At 44.6% G+C, this 17,861-nt stretch overlaps 2 protein-coding genes across 6 annotated transcripts in view; one reads left to right on the top strand and one right to left on the bottom strand.

Moving 5' to 3' along the window:
* Positions 1 to 3,068: 3,068 nt before the first annotated feature.
* On the bottom strand, positions 3,069 to 5,261 carry LOC125764188 (protein RCC2 homolog). Its single transcript, XM_049428145.1, has 6 exons — positions 4,714 to 5,261; positions 4,452 to 4,527; positions 3,879 to 4,381; positions 3,703 to 3,797; positions 3,327 to 3,591; positions 3,069 to 3,247 (listed from the first exon to the last, which is right to left on the bottom strand). The coding sequence occupies exons 1-6, from the start codon at positions 5,026 to 5,028 to the stop codon at positions 3,077 to 3,079; spliced, it is 1,425 nt and encodes a 474-aa protein (XP_049284102.1). The 5' UTR covers positions 5,029 to 5,261; the 3' UTR covers positions 3,069 to 3,076.
* A 975-nt stretch (positions 5,262 to 6,236) lies between these two features.
* The window catches only part of LOC125764672 (uncharacterized), a 35,782-nt gene continuing 24,157 nt past the window's right edge, over positions 6,237 to 17,861 (top strand). For all 5 annotated transcript variants that reach the window (XM_049429135.1, XM_049429138.1, XM_049429136.1 and 2 more), the window contains exons 1-3: positions 6,237 to 10,363; positions 15,026 to 15,145; positions 16,628 to 16,751. In XM_049429135.1, coding sequence (XP_049285092.1) covers positions 16,681 to 16,751 — 71 coding nt within the window. In that variant the 5' untranslated portion in view covers positions 6,237 to 10,363; positions 15,026 to 15,145; positions 16,628 to 16,680. The remainder of the gene's footprint in view (positions 10,364 to 15,025; positions 15,146 to 16,627; positions 16,752 to 17,861) is intronic.

Here is a 17,861-nt window from a genome sequence, read left to right as displayed (position 1 = left end):
ATTTTGCTGCTCTGTTGCTATTGCTACGAGCGCACGACCTGCTTCGATCCGTAACGCGCCTATCCTTCCCGTTTCCTTCTTCCGCCTGCTCTCTGACTCTTGTTGCTCGACCAACTTTCACTGATTCTGCGAGAGAACAAAGAGTTGACTGAGAGACGAAATTGCTAACGTGACCATTCGGAAGAGAATTCCCGATTCACCCGATGGTGAGAGTTTTGAATTTTTGGCCATTTTGGCGAACGGCACAAGGATTGCACGTTTTTGCTGTGAACGTTTTTGTGGTAGGTAATACACAGCAGCATTCCAACCGACCCGTGTCCATGCACTCACGCACAACCTTACACACGCGCACACCACCAACCAACCGTTCGGACACCTGGCGCACAAATCATTGTCCTTGAGCTTTGTAACTGGGTTAACCTGGAACGATGGTACATACACACACTGTCCCCAACACTACACTTGACGGGGGGGTGAATATCTTTAAGCGTGACTTACGAATCGAAGGAATCCTGCACTATCGTAGCTCACCCGTCCACTTGATGCTGCGAGTACCACGTGAAGTGAACTTGAAAATCAATCAGAAAGGTCAGAAACCACCAAAAGCTGCCAATGGCATTAGTGGAAATCGAATTCGCAAACCACACAAGATCGATATGTCCATTTCGTTTTTATGTGGAGCCTAGCTTTCGTAGCACTTTCATCGTTCCATTTGGCACGCGGCCAAAGACAACCAGCCAGAAGGACTCCAGTCGCGCGCGAGTACCGTCAGACAGTGGTCGGATGCCTAAAAAGTTGGGGAGCAACGTACGGACGGAGGCGTATTTATCGCTTCCAATGGGAACTGTACTATCCATCCACCTGTGCCCCGAAAAGGGTCATGTCCTACTAATACTATTGCTCTGCTACTAATCTGCCACTATCTGCCACGACATTGGCACGCACTGACGCGGGAGATACTTTGAAACACTGTATTTCGAAGACCGAAAAGCTTTCCCAAGATGATTTCTGTACGTTCGTCAGCGCGCGCGCACGACATACATCTAGATGTGTATCAACAGTGTAGCTAGCTTTTTGCAAACAACAAAAAAAATGAGAGAAAAAAAGATAATACAGGAACAAAGTATAGATTTTTATCAAACGCTTCACTTCTCTACGGTTTCAATGCTTGGCTTGTTGGATACTTGCTGCAAAGCCTACTTTTCCAGTCACCATTTAACCTTTCCCTTTTTGAAGGCTACCCATACAAACGAAACAAAGGTAGGAATAAAATCGAAAGCTACTAGATACTAAACACGTACGTGTGTTGCTGGATACGTTTCCTTGTTGCTGCTGCTGCTCCTGGATGTCCTTGTGCAGAAATGATAGGCAGAAATTGAAGTACCCGAAGGTCCGGAAGGAAAGCATATGAGCAATGAAGGAGCTTTTCTTTCCTCGTTGTCGTCGGTTGGATAAAAACGTGCCGTGAATGCACACTTTTTCTTTGGTTGCTAATTTCCGATTTGGCACTTCGATGTTACCCTCTATCCAACCACCGTCGTGTCAAGTGCACCGTTTTTTATTCCTTCCTCTTTTTGGCAATCTTCACTATCACTCACAACCCTTTCATCTGGTTTCACCACCTAAACCTTCCGAGCGCTTGTTGCATTCGATGTTGGGTTGATTTCGCAGTCACAACCAACCGAACGATAAACTGGCAATAAAAGCTAGGAACGATTCGCCCGTCCCGAAACAGCAATGGAACCGAAATTTGCTCCTGAAGTACAATCCGCCATGCACTGCACACACACACACACACGCACGCACGTGAAGGTCGGGAAGGAAAAAACGGCAACGGCAAGTCCAACAACGGCGTGCAAATTTCAATTCTGGAGTGTCCCAAGAACGAATGGAAGGAAGCGAAAAAAAGGTGTGCTGCACTTATTCCTTACTGCTGGTCCGCGCCAGTAACCTTAGGGGGGTGGGCCACTACTCAATGCGTTCACGCGACACACAGCAGTCTCATATTTTCTGCCTGTTTTTTTTTTCTTCGCTCCTCTGCCAATTGGGTGCCCGACGGGTGCACTGCCTAACGGTTCGACTGCCTTTTCTGCACTTGTCAGTTCGCCGAGCGCCAACCATCCATTGAAGGTAAGCTTTGCGCTTTCCGAGGCGTATTGCGTACGGCTCATGCGCAACCACCACACTCGCACGTACATGGAGGAAATTTTCGCCCATTCGTATTTCGGGGCGAATGTCGAAAGAGTCCGGAGGTCTAAGTGAAGCTTTTTTGCAAGCTTTTGGCGCTTCACGTGTTCCCATACCAAGGAGTTAAGCAGCGATTAATTCATTCAACGTGCATTTAGGCCATAAAGCTGCATTCCAATGCTCGAATGTAGCACCCGAACCTTTCTCATTTACATCATCTAATCTATTTATCTGTTAACATATGAAAGTTTCATCTATTTCCACCAGATTCTGTCACTGAAAGGAAGCTTTATAATCGGTTTAAAAAAATCAGTTAAAACATTTAAATCCTAGTACTATGGAAGTGGAAAGTCGTATAAAAATTAGAAGCTAGTGAGAGAATTGTTAATACTGTGCAAAACACGCATACATACCACATAACTAACTAATTCTATGTACAAAACTAAAAACATTATATACTAATCTACTAATGATACAAACACAAAGCTGCGTTGCTCTACCATTTTCTACATTCTATCACTAAATGTGCGTCCAACAAGGTTACGGACAGTTCTTTCAATAGTATCATTGCATGTCATACAATACGCTCGGGGGCTTGTTCGGTTTTTTTGTGGTGGAAATACATGCCTTTCTAGTGGAAACAGTTCCGACCGGGAAAAGCTAAATGCACGTTTAATTCCCAAAATATTACAAATACGTTACGATGGAGTGATTGATGGAAAACTAATACTAGTAAAATTAGTTTGAGACAGTATTGCTCGGTTCGGATTTTCGTACGACGGCAACACGGCTATGAGCGAATGATGCGCTAGTGTTGGTTGTCGCCTGATCATCAGTTCACGTCTGCTGGCAGTCAGTCGGATAGCAGCGGTGTGCCATGGAAAACAATCTAGACGACAAACTCGGGCAGGTTGTCATACTTTTCCTTCGACTTTTCATGCTCCGTGTTGACCAGCAGCAACGAGTGAGAGTAACCTAGCGCCACCATCGGTATCTTCATACCTTCCATGCGTGTTACCTCCTTCGGGGTGGAGGATGATTTTTGCAAATCACCCAAACCCTAGAATGATCCGGAAAAGTGCCCATTAAATGAAGTGATCGTAAGAGAGAAAAAATGTTAAAATGAAACGATCACTTACCAGCTCTCCGTAGGTTGGTGAGGCGCCCCAGGCAATCAACGAATCGTCGGCCGAGATTACGATCGAGGTATAGCCCGCACCGATGCTGGTAATGTTCCAGCCAGCTAGATCCTGCACCGGTTTCGGGTACATGTTGGCTTCGCCCGTTTTCTTGTTTTGGCCGAACAGATAAAGCGACCCGATGTCGGATATTGCCAAGCTGTACGATGAGCCACAAAACACGCGCATCACTTTGCGGTTCTGTGTGTCGAAGAATTTGATCAGTCTGTTGGAAGAAACAAGACACACAGAAGGAAAGAAAGGATGTGAAAATCTGGACATGTTCTAATTGCTTCGCTGAATTTGGTAAGCTTTAGCAGCCCTTATATCCTCTTACCTCGGTACCATTTCATCTTTCTGCTCAGCATGGCCCAATCGGCCGATACCTCCGAAGCCCCAACTGTACGCTCGGTTCTTCGAATCTATTGCCACCTTTAAACGAACAAAAACGCAAAGTTTAATCTGATCTCCCACAGCATAATATCATACATAATATAGATTTGCACTACTTACGGTATGGTTATTGCCACAGGCAAAGTCAATAATGTTGACATTTTCAATTGGCAGCACGTGGCCCTCTTTGTTCTTCTCCATGTACACCAGCACCTTGCGCGGTTGCGTTTCAAAGTGGAACGACATCTTGGTCGAGGTAACGAAATACCGACCGTCTGTATTGTGTCCCAGCTGGCCGTATTCGGGCAAACCGAACGTGTGCAAGTTGCCCTTGATATCGAGTATTACGGAAAACTCGGCACCGCATCCGACCTTTATGATCGGCGGCCCATTGTAGCTGATCCGTGTAGGAGAGGTGATCGTGGGCAACTTGTTACCCACACCGCACTGACCACTCTTGTTGTCACCACAGGCGTACACGGTTCCGGTATCGGTTAGGAAGAGCGTATGGTTGCGACCGCACGCCGCCTGTATAACGTTAAAGTCAGCCAAATCGGCCACCTGCGTAGGTTTTTCATACGTTGTAGTATCACCATGCCCCAGCTGGCTCAGCTGATTGCGTCCTGATGGAAGCCAAACAACATTGGTACACATTAATCTAAGAACCTTTTCCTTGTTATGGAAATATCTTACCAAAGGTAAAAGCTTTCCAGTTTTCATCAATCAGTACAGAATGCGCGGCAGAACAGAAGCTTGCCATTGAACGGTACTACGAATGGGAGAAGAAAAGAAATATAAAATATAGGGAGAAGGAAACACACACACACACACAAATACTCATTCACACACACACAAACACGCACAGAGACGCATTTTTCATTGAAGAAAAGGATGTTTAATTTTTGCTAATCAAATGCGTATCGATAGTAAATGCATGTTTACGCTACAAACTGACCGTTTCACCGGTGAATCTGTGGAAGGTGAACAGATTCGGACGAATCTTTGTCACCCCTTTCGAGTCACGTTTGCCGGTCATTTCCCAGGACACCATGCCCGCGATGAGCAGCTTGCCGGGTCCTTTATCGTACATCGCCAGCAGCTCCTCCGGTAACTTTTCCATCGGGCGCAGCTCCTCCACCACCACCTCCCGGGCGGATGGTTCTCCTGACCGTGGGTATTCGTCACTCAGATCCGAGTCATAATTCGATTCGGAGTTTTTTCGCTTTTTTACCGCTTTCTTCGTACCGTCCGGCTTTCTTTTGGAGGACATTTTCTTCACACAATGCACAGACGAACGGCAAACGAACGTACGCGTATCACAACACGGGGGAAGACGGAATGGAGGATGCGTGGACAAAAGTGCAGATTGTTTTGGGAAAGGCAGAAATTCGGAGCGCTAAAACAAAACGGAACAAACAAGCCACACAGCTTCAGACGACGCTGTTTTTTTGCTTTTTCCAAACCGCCATACCAGTGTTGCCAGTGCGGTGAACGCAACAATGAGTACCGTGCTGCCAGCTGCCTTTTTTGGTTGACAGCTGACCGCATCATAATGCGAGCTACCCAGAGAACAAAACAGTTCTTTGCACATTATTTAACTCGAAACAAAGACTTTCCTGCTGTTAATGCTATTGTGGATATTTGAAATATTTTTTCCCTTCTTTTTCAACTGAAAAGCTATCATTCGTATTGAAACGATGCAAGAACATAACTGTCGTTCTGTCTCGTTCTCTCGCAATGCTTGTGATCGTGTAGTATCGCTACAGTGCAATAGGTGGCGCTCGTGATGTCAGATAAACAAGTTCTTTGGACGATTGCCTGACGACAGTTGGTCCTTTTTTGCTCTCATCTGGATTGCATTTTTTAAGCGGAACGTTAGCAAGTATTTAACTTACAATTTTTAATTTTGGCCTTCAAACGTAAAAAAAGATAATCCCAAAGTGGAATCATATACATTGGGCAAACTTCTAGCTTTGGAGAACTTAAAAAATAAAGTTTCTAGTAAAACTTTTCTCATCCCGAAAGAGTGCTAGTGGACGTGGAAACTAATCTTTGCCATTTGTTTATTGCTTTTAACAATGTCGATTCATCCTTAATCGCACCTCATCATGGAGTGGGAAGTTTGTGCGGCAACAAAAAAAAAGCTCTACGTACGACCCGTTTATTAGAACGTTTATTCGTGCGTGATGCAACCATGCTCTAGCATTCTACATGCGCTTAATAATTAAACAGCAATCCGCCATTGAAGAAATCTTTTAATGAAAGGACTCCCTCGGGATCGAAGACCAAACCAGATCTAGGTAGCAAAAGAGGTACATTGCCAAGTGCATATGGTATGGTCGCCTTTTTGTGTCTCCTCTCGCTACCGTCTCCTGCTGCTGGTATTGTTATTACATCCTATTTGTCAAACACGGCACCTTCGGCTGGGTCATGCGCATTGGTGAACGATTCGCTGAATAATGGAAAATGACTCCCTGTGAACGATTCGCTCTTGGAAACTTCGCAACATCGATCCGCTGGGGGTAGTGTTTGAAAAAAGTGTTATGCATTCTACGGCCTGCCGCTGCTGGTCCTAGGAGCGCGAGTGCTGTTCTTGAGTTTTTCCTCCTTTTTCGGTTTTGCGGCCGTACCAAAAAACGGCACACCGTCAAACAGGCCGTGGCGCCTACCGAGCGCAACACAAGAACGAACGAATTTTACTCCATCGAGACCGACGTCTGTGAGTGCCTGCACAGGATTGCAACTACTAAAAACAGCAACCCCAAAAAAAAAACAAAAAGTATAACGGAAAAACCCCCCCTCTGAGAAAAAAAAAACCATCCTGTTTCCAAGATCCGTCACAGCAGCACCTTGTGGAACGTTTAGAAATTCCATGTGATTACGTGATACCCTACCTATACGTCGTACCGTTTGGACGCGCGCGTTCGAATCGCACACCTAGTCAGATTTTTTGGGGGATACCCGTGTGGCACAACACAAACCCCTCCAGCTCCTGGAATGGAACATCTTCCCCCGGTCCGGAGCGCCCAGGAACCGTGTTCACGCTGAATCGTTCGAAACGCGCGTTATACGCGACCTTCTCCTCTCCGGTGCCCTCCATGTGATACGAATTGCAACAAAACGGTCAAATTATAGTGGAACGATAAAGCACACGCAACAAAAGAAGAAGAAAAAAAAACACCCCAGCACACGCGGTCGGTAATCCTTCGAACAGCAAAAAAAACAAAAAAACAAAAAAAAGAAATACCGTCTGGTGTCGAAAGCACTTCAGCTGTAGGTACTTCGTAGTTTCAGCACCAATATATAGAGCATAGAGCGCCTTTAGCCATTAGCATAAGCAAATTTGCCTCGTAATTTTCGCCTCGAAAACACCACACGTGTCACCTCGCCCGGAGCTGACGGAAGGAAGGAAGACAACTAGCGCAAGGAAAACCACCCCCTGCTCCGCACGGCAAAACAGCTGTACCACGCTCGTTGGGGTGGTAGCAAAGGCTAGCAAATCGCAGTAACAAGTGTAGTGTATAGAGTAACGCATCGTAGCAGGCCCAACGTAGCAACCATACCGTTTTGGGTGAAATTTTAATCGGAGTGAAATGATTACAAAACATCAACCGTGTACGTCCCTGGGATACGGCCAGGATCTAGGTACTCGCGTACCCATAACTGTTTGGTGGCCACACTTCACAATAACCCGTTCGCAGTAGAAGAAGAAAAAAGAAAACAGGACTGTTCCGTGCCAGTGCAGTGGAAGAAGGGACACTCTTACACAATCACAACCAACCAACAAAATACGCATTCGCGATTCCCGTTTCCCGTCGACAAATTTCACCACCCCATGGTTGGGTGGGAGTTTGCATAATCTTAACAGTGGTAAAAATTTTACACTCTCCTCCCACGCGCCCTAAAACCGCCCGCCCCCCCACCAACCCTTAACCTCGTACGAACGACTCATCATCAGCCGTGTGTGGGTGTATGTGTGGTTCAACCCATTGTAACTCCGGAGTGTTACAGGGAGAGAGATTGTAGTGTGCAGCAGCAATACTGGCCTCTTGCATCGATCGATCTAAGAGGAATGGTTTAACAAAACAGGCTGCGAAGAACGGGCAACCGAATGAAACAAGTGGTCGGGAAGAGGGATAGGTAAAACAACCAACAAAAAAAAGAAAAACAACACACAGGAGAAGGAAAAACAAAGTATCGGAAATCTTACACAAGATACATATCTGTCAATAGAGTTACGTAACGGACGAACCTCGTCGTCATCGCCGTCGTTTGTTGTTCGTCGCCGTTTGTCGGAGTTTGCCGTCGACATCGACATCGTCCTTTCGTGCTCCGGACGTGCTCGGCGTGGCCAGCCAACGTGGCCCCTTTGTGTCTATCCTGCTTCATCCCTTCTCCTTCCAAACCGCACCCCACCGTACACGGTGTGGTGGAAGAGTGGCCGAGTGCAAAAAAAAACCCCCAGTGGTGGATTGCCCCAACAAACTTTTCCTGAGGTAGGATCAAAAACGCAACAAAACAACAACGAGAATAAGGGCAAGAAAGAAACATTTACACTCGAAGTAGGCGCTGGCAGTGGTAGTGTTGGAAAACCCGTGCAAAAAACCTCAGCAAACCATGTGGTTTGTGGCTGCGGAGTAGTTAGTGGATATGTACACGAGGCACTCGCAAAAACCCGAATGCACCGAAAGGATGGGATGCTGTTATCGGTGTGCGCCAAGTTATTAGTGACCATTGGTGCTGTATGTTTGCCGGTGAATGATACGAATCAGTAGCGCTATCTGCTTGAAAGCTTCCGAAGCTACTACTTCGGGCTAGTGTGTTGTGTGATGTGGTAAAATTGAAGATACTATTAATGGTGGGTTTTTTCACCCCCCACGCGTGTACTGCAAAGTAAAATAATCGCGCCATTTTGTCAAGCGGCAGCACGAAACGACCAGCAGACATATGTTGTTGAGTGTGATTACAGTTTGCTACATACGCTTCACAGCAATATTCAAGTGTTGCCCATCTTCTCCGTTTCAATAGGTGTGTTACAGCACAACAGTGGATGCAATAATTGTACGGCTAAACAATAACACCAAAACTTACTGCAACACATACTGTACACACCATCACCAAGCGGATACTATTATCAGTCACAACCAACAATTAGTATTTAGCGATAAGCCGAAGAAGAAAACAAAATCATTGTGATAGCGAAATGCCTCTCCTGTGTGAGTGTGTCGTTTGATTGATTGTTTTCATTTCATTCCCGTGCTGGTTTTACTGTCTGCCTTCTAAACTAACGTACTGAAAGGTACGCCAAAAACAGGAGCAATAGCAAACGTGACCCAGGCCAAGTGTGTAGTGCAGTGCTGTGAACACGAAAAACGAACGAAGCAATCCAAGTAGACGACGGCTGTACCGTGAAACCAGAATCGGAACACGGAACACGTGGAAACAAGTTTCATTGTGCAGTATTACTACTCGTTTTTCCCCACCTAAGTAGTGTGTGTGTCGCGGAAGGATCTATTACACCACTGTGTACCACCAATTGTTATCCCACGCGTTTTGAAACGCTTTCGCCAACAATAAGGCAAACCCACCAAAAGTGAAGAAAACAACAAAAAAAAGGTCGCGAATCGATCGAAAACTCAAGATAAACGTGTACGGTGCTATAGTGTGTTGCTATTGTTTTTATCCCGCCTTCTGCCGTGTTCGTTCTACGGAACCAATCCCACCCGTCTCACAACCCTCCCCCTCTCTCGCCCACCCCCCACCCCCCACTGTTGTAACATCCGATTTTCAGCTCTCGCATACAAGCGCAAAAAGCGCTCCCATACTAGTAGTACACGGTACAACGGTCTCTTATCCTGTTGTAGAGGATAAAATTTCGCGTGCCCGATAAACGACGACCTCTCTCCCCCTTCCACGACTCCTCTCACACATAAGACGACACACGAAACAATCGATATCATCCCCCAAAGTAGTGGCAGCACTTCCGCTCAAAACCCCTTTGCCTAAACCCCCACCGTACCCCCCGAAAAAAACTCATCGCACGTCCACGTCGTAGCAGGAGCGGAATCGTTACGGAACGACCGTTTTAGAAGTGTTTGCCGGATATATGGTGTATGTGTGTTAAAGCCTTGTGCCTGCTAGTTCACATTGTTCGCATAAGGATGCTGATGTGATTGATCATGATCTTGACGATGATGCTGATGACGGTTGATGATGATGAAGATGCTGCCTAAAACGGGGTAAAGCAGGCAGGATACAGCAGTCCCACGGCAATTCGGGTTCCCTTCGGTACGGTTCTATTGTGACCGGAGCTATTGGAGATACCGTAATAAGGGATAGTTGTCGATGGTCGTCAGTTCCGAACACTCGCGTGACAAAAAAACCTAAGGTGGAGTAAAAGCGCACACAACACACGCATACACACTCAACTAAGCGAAGATAGAAAAAGCGACAAACCCCGTAAAAGAAAGTAAGGCGAAGAGAGAGAGAGATATAAAGAGAGAGCGAGAGAGCGAGAAGGAGAGAACAAAAAAATCAGATCAAAAGCTCATCGAGATGGAAGGATGTACTTGTGAGGATACGGCACGAGTACGGATTTATTAAGGGTAAGTGTGTTGTTTTCTCAAGCATTTTCACCCCTCCCCCGGGGTGTCTCCTCCCATCCCTGCCCCCCACAGTATCAGTACGCCTATCGGGAATGCTTTCCATGTCACGGTAGCAAGGTTTTCGTTTGCTTTTTTTTTTGTTATATTTTATTATTTCTCCCCACTCTTTAATGGTGAAGTTCGCGAGGAGTGTTCACGTCTCTCTCCACCCCCTCTTCACCCCCTACTCCCCATTGGAAGAGGCCTTCTTGTGCCCTTATATATATACAAAATTGCAAAAATGGGGACGCCCAGTACTTATTAGTTGTGGTGCTTTGGGCGATTTCAATGACGGAAGCGTGAGGTCGCCACGGGGTTTTTTTGAAGATCTGTGCTGTGCTGCGCTTTACCGTGGTTAGATACACATCAAAACATACCTAACCGTCGGCGCGCAATTTACGCGAACCCGGCACACTTGCTCGTGTGGCTAGGATATAAGCTACGAACCGCTCGCAGAACCGCACAGCTACCCGACTTTCGCGCTGTTTCGGGTCGCGGCATTAACTCGAATTGCTTCGCAATGAAGATGAGTTAGCAGATTTGTCGGATATTCCAACAAGGAAGGTCGATATCGCACGTTGAACCGGGTGGGTGATGGTCTTGTTGAAGGAAAGCTGAATGGAAGGAAGGAGTGCTTTAAGGGCCTTTGGTTATAATATTGCAAATACAAGCATAGGTAAAAACCCAACGGCCCATAACCACAAGATGTTTGTGAAAAAAAAATAAACGCTCTTTGGGTCGATATTCCCCGACACGGCACAGACGGAGGGCTCCGTCACTCACCCGAAACTGACAAACCTGCCGGCATATTCTTGCCCTGTACTGGTTGTCTGCCTGCCAGTGCCATCGTTTAGTGTCAGTGTGTGCACGGACCAGGACGTAAACACGCAAGCTTCGAACCGTTTGGTTCGTGTAAGCCGCCGCCCGTTCGGTTACACAATGCAATTCAATGCCTCACATATGGGCGCTGAGGTGTAAATTTTCGCGGAAATTATTGTTCCGTTCCTGAGGAAAACCCATTTTTCCATTTCCCCCCCATTGCGTGCCATACCTTTGCACCCTTATCTTCCCCCTCCTCCCTGTGTCATAGGGCTCTGGATCGTATAGATCCAGAAGTTCCTCACGAATAAATGTTTCACTCTGTTGCTATCTCTTTCGCTTTGTTTCTCTGTGTGTGTGTGTTAATAAAGGATAGAAGAATGAAAAACGAAAGGATATTTCTCTGCATCTGTATTAGATGCTTAGTAATGGAGCATTAGGAAGATGTGGGGGAGAGGAATAAAGTGTGGAAAGAAGGGAACGGCGGTGGAAGATGGAGGAATTCTTCCTCTGGGCATCGTAATTAAACGTATACCTCGTAATCCTTTTCTCCGTAAGCACGAATCGATGAGATGAATAATGATGACAAGGTCGGTAATTAAGACAAACGGAAGAGCGAACCCGGTATTTTGTGAGGATAGGGCGTGCTTGATGATGCACATTTAAAATTAAAAATAAAAGACAAAATAAAGCAAACACAAGCACACTGAAGCACACATATTGCTCCAAAATGGCGCCTTTGTCATTCGTGTTAATTATGCTTTCCCATTTTTGTTATCTTTTGGCAGGGCGGAACGAAACATATTTGATCTGGGACCATTCTACCGTACGAATCTAGCATCTTTATGTGATGCTATTGTTTGTGCATTAATAGTTTTTCATTAGTATGCAAATGTGAAAAGTTCGAACATTGTTAAAATCGGAACAATGGGAAAATGTTTCACCAAAATAAAATAAAAACAGAATCACGTAAAGGGAGGACAGGGAATAGTTGGACGAATATTATGATGGTTTTGGGTTTCGTAACAATCATTATAATATTCTGCTTCTGCTAGTCCCCGGCGCCCACTCGTTCTGTTTTGTGGTGATTGTCAATTATGCTTTCAATTTCGCAATAGAAAAAAGGGTCACTTTTGAATCGGGTCAAGGTTCTCTTGTTAGATACATCTTCTTATGTGAGCGTGTAGTATACCCAGCAAGCCAAACCAAGCTCGTTAACGAATAGTTGGCATTTCAATCTGTTATTGCAAAGATGATTTGAAACACTTTACTCTTCTCCTTCCGTCGCTGGTGGGAGTATTCTCAAACACACATAAATACACAAAGGGATATATGCTTCGGACCATAATTGAACAGGTAAAAATCCCATTCCCATCGGAGACAGTCAGAACAGTGGAAGAAAATTGCGCCACTGGAAATCGTGCCAGATGCGCGCGCTAATGTCGAACCGACGCTTTAGCACTGACCCAGCATTCGGGTATAAATAGAGAGGAGCACAATACGGCAAATGAAATTGCTGTCCCCCGGTTTGAGTAATCGTGTGCCGTGTGGCTTGCAATTACTCAATTGAACAATTTTGCTAAGTGTCGCAACGAGAGATGGAAGCATGCCGACTGCCGAACGGGCATGATACCCAATAGGAATGACAGTTCAATTACAATCAATGCACTTTTCATAAGGCGATATTAGTGTTGCATTTATAGTATAATTAATTTTGCTGGTGAAACCCTATTTTTGGTGTGACGTCCAAAAAGAAATCATTTTTGGTATATATAAATCGAATATTTTTGTTTGTAAGCGGTTCTAAATAATCCGAACAATAATATTTCTATCACCATAATACCTCGATGCAACGAGTATTAATTTTATGGTGATACGAGTGCGAACGAAATTTGAAACCGTCATATGAAGAAATACCAGGCGCCTCCATGTGTTTACTACTATCATGAACTACCGGGCGCCTCCATGTACTGACGAATGGTGCATAAAGTACCGGGCGCCTCCATTTATACGCATTATTGAAAAAATAGAAAATTTAGAAAGTAGTTGACCCAAATGCCGGTGAATTCAACAATGCAAACAAAAACAAAAGCATCAAACTTAAGTAAAGACATGATTTTACATTACGCATAATCTAACTATCGCAAGCTAGTTTCATGCAGAGAGCAAACACGCATCACGGCCAGTCTTTCGGGTGCTCTAGCATAGCTTTCGTCAGACATAGTTTAGCGCAAATCGTTCACTTTGTCCTTGTTTATGTAATCGCTTGAACTCGAAAACAGCTCAGCAGTTGAAACCTGGGCCGGAAAACTTTCCCACCCGAAGAAACGTCAACCGCCATCAATCAATCAAACGAATCGAACGATTCATTATACCACCACGCCATCCTTCCTTCCCAATCATCCTTTTTTATCCACTTTACCTGGTTATTGGCTGGTTTCGTCGGAACCGTTCTCGTACCGCTCGGTTGTTTGTACAAAATTTGGCAAAAACACACTTTCTCGGGTTTCCTGCTGTTGCACCGGTAGAACGAAGCATGTAATTTAGCTTTCTACATTATTACTTTCATTATGCTACTCGACACTTTGCGGGAAGCACACATCAGCATGCAAACAAGGTACACCAGTCCACCGCCCGGAAAAAGGACAATGGAGAAGATCGGACGAGTGTGTTTGTGCCGAGTGTAGCGACAGATGTCGTTTCATGCTGTCAGTGCTGTGGGACCACCCAAGAGGATAAACAACTTTACCGCCTAAACAAATGAGCCCCGGGCACTGGGTTTGTTACGGTAGCAGAAACAAGAAACAACCCTATCCAAAAAAAAAACCTCCCTCGAAACAGGCAAACAATCATATACCGCCTCATCGAAATAAGGACCAAAAAAGCTCGCGTAGCAAATTTTTGAAGCACAAAACACTGCGCCTGGTAGTGGTCGGAACGGATGCCACAATCCCACGGACTTCCTGAGGTCCGGTTCGATTCTGCCGATTGTTTCCGGTTGTCGCGGCAGGTGGGGAAGCATTTCTGCGTCATTCATGTAGATATTTGGCTATTTCTGACCTTTAACCTGACTTCTAGCCACCGGCGCGACAGTCGACGACCGGCTGAAACCAGTCGCACCACCGTTGAATTGGGCCGCTCTGGTGCTCTTCGTAGTAACATATGTTTCATGAATGTAATTATGCTTTGACACGCACCGAAACCCTCACACAGCAAAAAGGGCAGGCAGCATTGGCTTCCCCCCATTCTTAATGCTTCATGCCCGTCCGACGGTGTGTGTGGTACTGTGCTGTGTGCAGGACGCGCTTCCTTGGGTCCATTGTGTAGCATGGAAAATGTTTACAAACCGCGCACAAACGCCCATTCTCGGTAGCTGTAGGGTGGGGAAATTCCCGTTTAAGGTCCCGACCTCCCGACGGCTGTTAACGTGCGCATGTATGCGTGTGTGACGTGCGTATCTTAACCAACTGTTCTGCTGTTAACGATAAATTGATTACGCTGTGCTGTGCGATAATGTGACGTTAAAGATTTTAATGACAGTTCACTTGTACGTTTTATGTGTCTTTTGGGTGAATAGATGAACCTAATGAGTTTATAGTTTTATGGTATACTCCATTGTTATTGGCCACTGTTGGTGACCTCGGCACGGTTTCCTGTTGCCTGCCATTCTGGCGGATATTCTTGATTGCGTTTTACAGCTGTGCCCGTGGGGTGATGCACTGGTTCACCATGTAGGGAAAACCTTGTGAACGAGTGATTTATATTCCTAACCTATTTTCTTGTTGCTTTTTCCCCTTCTTGCAGAGTTTCACTTGCCGCCAACCTGATTCAGACGCTCTGGATGTGTTGAAAGATGCCTTTAGAAAACTGTAAGCGGAAGGTACACAGTACTGGCGATTACTGCAGCAATCACATTTTAAGCAGGTAATACCACCAATTGTTCCCCGTCAATTTGGCTCCCAGCGGGTTCAACTTCATTCGATGGTCGGCACAGATATGTGAATTTCCATTCTTGTCGCCGGATATCCTTGTAATTGTTATTGGACGCCGGGTAACGATCCTTTTGTCCTGCGAGGGCACACTCAACCCGTTTGGGTTGGGTATGAATATTCAGGTATCATTATTTCATTATCACAACGACAGTGGTCGCTGCTGTCTAGTGCACAACAGCAACCATCCACCCAGCTGTTCGCATTCACTTTGGAGCATTTGGCTAGGAAATCCTTGTTTTTTTTGCTATCGAGTCGGAAAATTACACAGTAAACAGGAGCTGTTTTGAGGGCAGACGTCCGCATTCATTACTGGAGCTGCCGTTGGCGAATATTCAAATGATTCGCTGTAAACCTCAAACCCCCGAAGGTCAGTGATCGATGCTAATGTGCGTTAGTGTGATACCGCAGGTACGTTAAGGACTCTTAACGTACGTATCTTTATCGAGTAGTTTTCATCTAGGAAAACTGATGATGTTTCTATTAGAGATGAGAATAACAACTCTTTTTAGTGAGTCAACTCGGAATGAATGAGTCGCCGAGGCTAAAGACGCCCCGAAATTTTTGGCGCTTGTATAGTTCAATATGCATGTCTTACAATATTGCAATACTTTACTTTCTTTCGTCGGTTGTGAGCCCCCCAAAATTAAATTAGAATAAAACATAATAATTGTTTTTTATAAATTTGCCAATCTTCTAAGGCTACAGCCTTACCTTTTTCTTTGAGTAATTTTGCAAAATTTTAAAACTTGATTTATTTTGATGCGAATTGGTTGGACTAAGTTTCTTTTCATTCAAATAATGCTTTAAATAGAAGAAAGCATAAAAAATAAGAAAAAAATAAAAAAATTCTGAAAACCCGAAAATTTCTTAAGGGGTTAGCCTTGTTTTTTTTTTGGGAAATTTAGCAAAATTTTAAAAATTGATTTATTTTGATGCGAATTGGTTGGACTAAGTTTCTTTTCACTCAAATAATGCTTTAAATGAAAAAAAGAATAAAAAAATAAAAAAAATTGGAAATTTCCTAAGGCTATAGGAACTACAGCTAGCCTTAGCTTTTTTTTGAGTAATTTTGCAAAATTTTAAAAATTGATTTATTTTAATGCCAACTGATTGAAATAAGTTTCATGTCCTTACCAGTCAGACTAGCCCGCTTGTTCGCTTATGCAGGTTTGATAGTTAGGCAGGACGAGAAGTATATTCATTTGGCTATTTTGGGTATTGTAACATGTATTCCGTTTCAACTAATGTGTATCAAACGTTTCGTTTCTACTCATTTTTGTTTCAACTCACTCGCATCGAATAATTCTCAAGAACAAAGATCCCTAATAAAGAAAGGCAAAGAACAAAGAACACTAATCCCCCCAAGAAAAGCTTCTTTATTATATGATTCTTTTACTTTCTTTTTAATCAACAGGATTATACACATTCTATCCCCGTCATCCGTTCATCTAGTGTAGATGTGTGAAAATGCCTTTTAAAAACTTTCAACGACGGGTTAGTGGTCCTGGTGCTTACTGCAACAATTACATACAGAGCAGGTGAGTAAAAGGGTGTAAAATAGTGAACTGTTAGAACATAAAACAACTCCAATAAGATTCATACTAGTGATGGGTATAATAACTCACAAAATAGATTGACTCAGAGTGAGTTACATTAAAGAGTTAACCCTCGAACTGGTTATTTAAGATTATTCTTAAGATTTGACTCACTCATCCATTTATACGCCGAACGGACATTATCAACTCATACGCATATATTCAGCACAGACACCAACCTCCGCTTAAGCCGGGTGACCGTTTCGAGTAGATCACGATCGCGATGAATGAACAATTGGTCCGATCGGTTCAGACCGATTCATCCACGAACTAGTATTTGTAACCGCAAACAAGTGCGCGCTCCAGTTCAGTCAAGTTCACGCGTCCGTGAAAGACGTAGACGCGTAGCGATTCATCGAACGAACATAAAAAAGAAACATAAAAAATCCAATCAACTGGTTGCGCTAAAGCAGCCTTGTAGCGCCGGTGCACCTTAAGAACGTGTAACTGGCCGGGTCAGGCGCTCTGCAAGTAACCGGAGCGCGTGCAATTACTTAGTTGGGCAGTAAATATGGTCAACAATTGGATGTGGCCAACAGCAGTAGCAGCAGCAGCAGATTGAAATAGATCTACACGGTCGCTGACCAACGCGGGGTCCAGTGTATACGCTGCAGCGAATGGATGTGGTCGTATTGCTGGACAACTACTCACTCGCATTCGGTACCACACCGAACAGATGACGTGAATGGAAAAAAATGCGCCACGGTACTCACGATACTAAGCGAAAAAGATTATTTATTTATTTTTGGAAATTTGTAAATTCGTGTACGGGCTACAAACAACAAGCCATCACTGCCGATCGTTTAAGCTGGCCGTGATCGATACGCCATAAAAAGGCAATAAACCAAGCTGCTGTTCTTGAAGCGAAAGCACGTCTTGCTGAAACCTTGACGGTTTATGATCTCTTTTGCTTTGAATTGTTGTTGTATAATCGATACAAATCGATCAAGATGATATGTTTAGGGGAGGGATAAAAAAAACATTACGAGCGTCTTATTGCAATCGTAAGATAGGAAACGGAAATTAAAAAAAAATGATTAATTATGACCCAAA

This window comes from Anopheles funestus, chromosome 2RL (genome assembly GCF_943734845.2).
Source record: "Anopheles funestus chromosome 2RL, idAnoFuneDA-416_04, whole genome shotgun sequence".
NCBI lineage: Eukaryota > Metazoa > Arthropoda > Insecta > Diptera > Culicidae > Anopheles > Anopheles funestus.
The sequence above is the reverse complement of the archived record's forward strand: the minus strand, read 5'-3'. Positions and strand labels throughout refer to the sequence as shown.

What these genes read in the sequence shown, in the direction of transcription:
- LOC125764188 (XM_049428145.1), bottom strand. Translation starts at nt 5,028, where the DNA reads ATGTCCTCCAAAAGAAAGCCGGACGGTACGAAGAAAGCGGTAAAAAAG. An exon ending in CTGGAAAGCTTTTACCTTTG is followed by an intron (nt 4,382 to 4,451) that starts GTAAGATATTTC and finishes GGCTTCCATCAG; the next exon opens with GACGCAATCAGCTGAGCCAG. An exon ending in AAAGATGAAATGGTACCGAG is followed by an intron (nt 3,592 to 3,702) that starts GTAAGAGGATAT and finishes TTCTTCCAACAG; the next exon opens with ACTGATCAAATTCTTCGACA.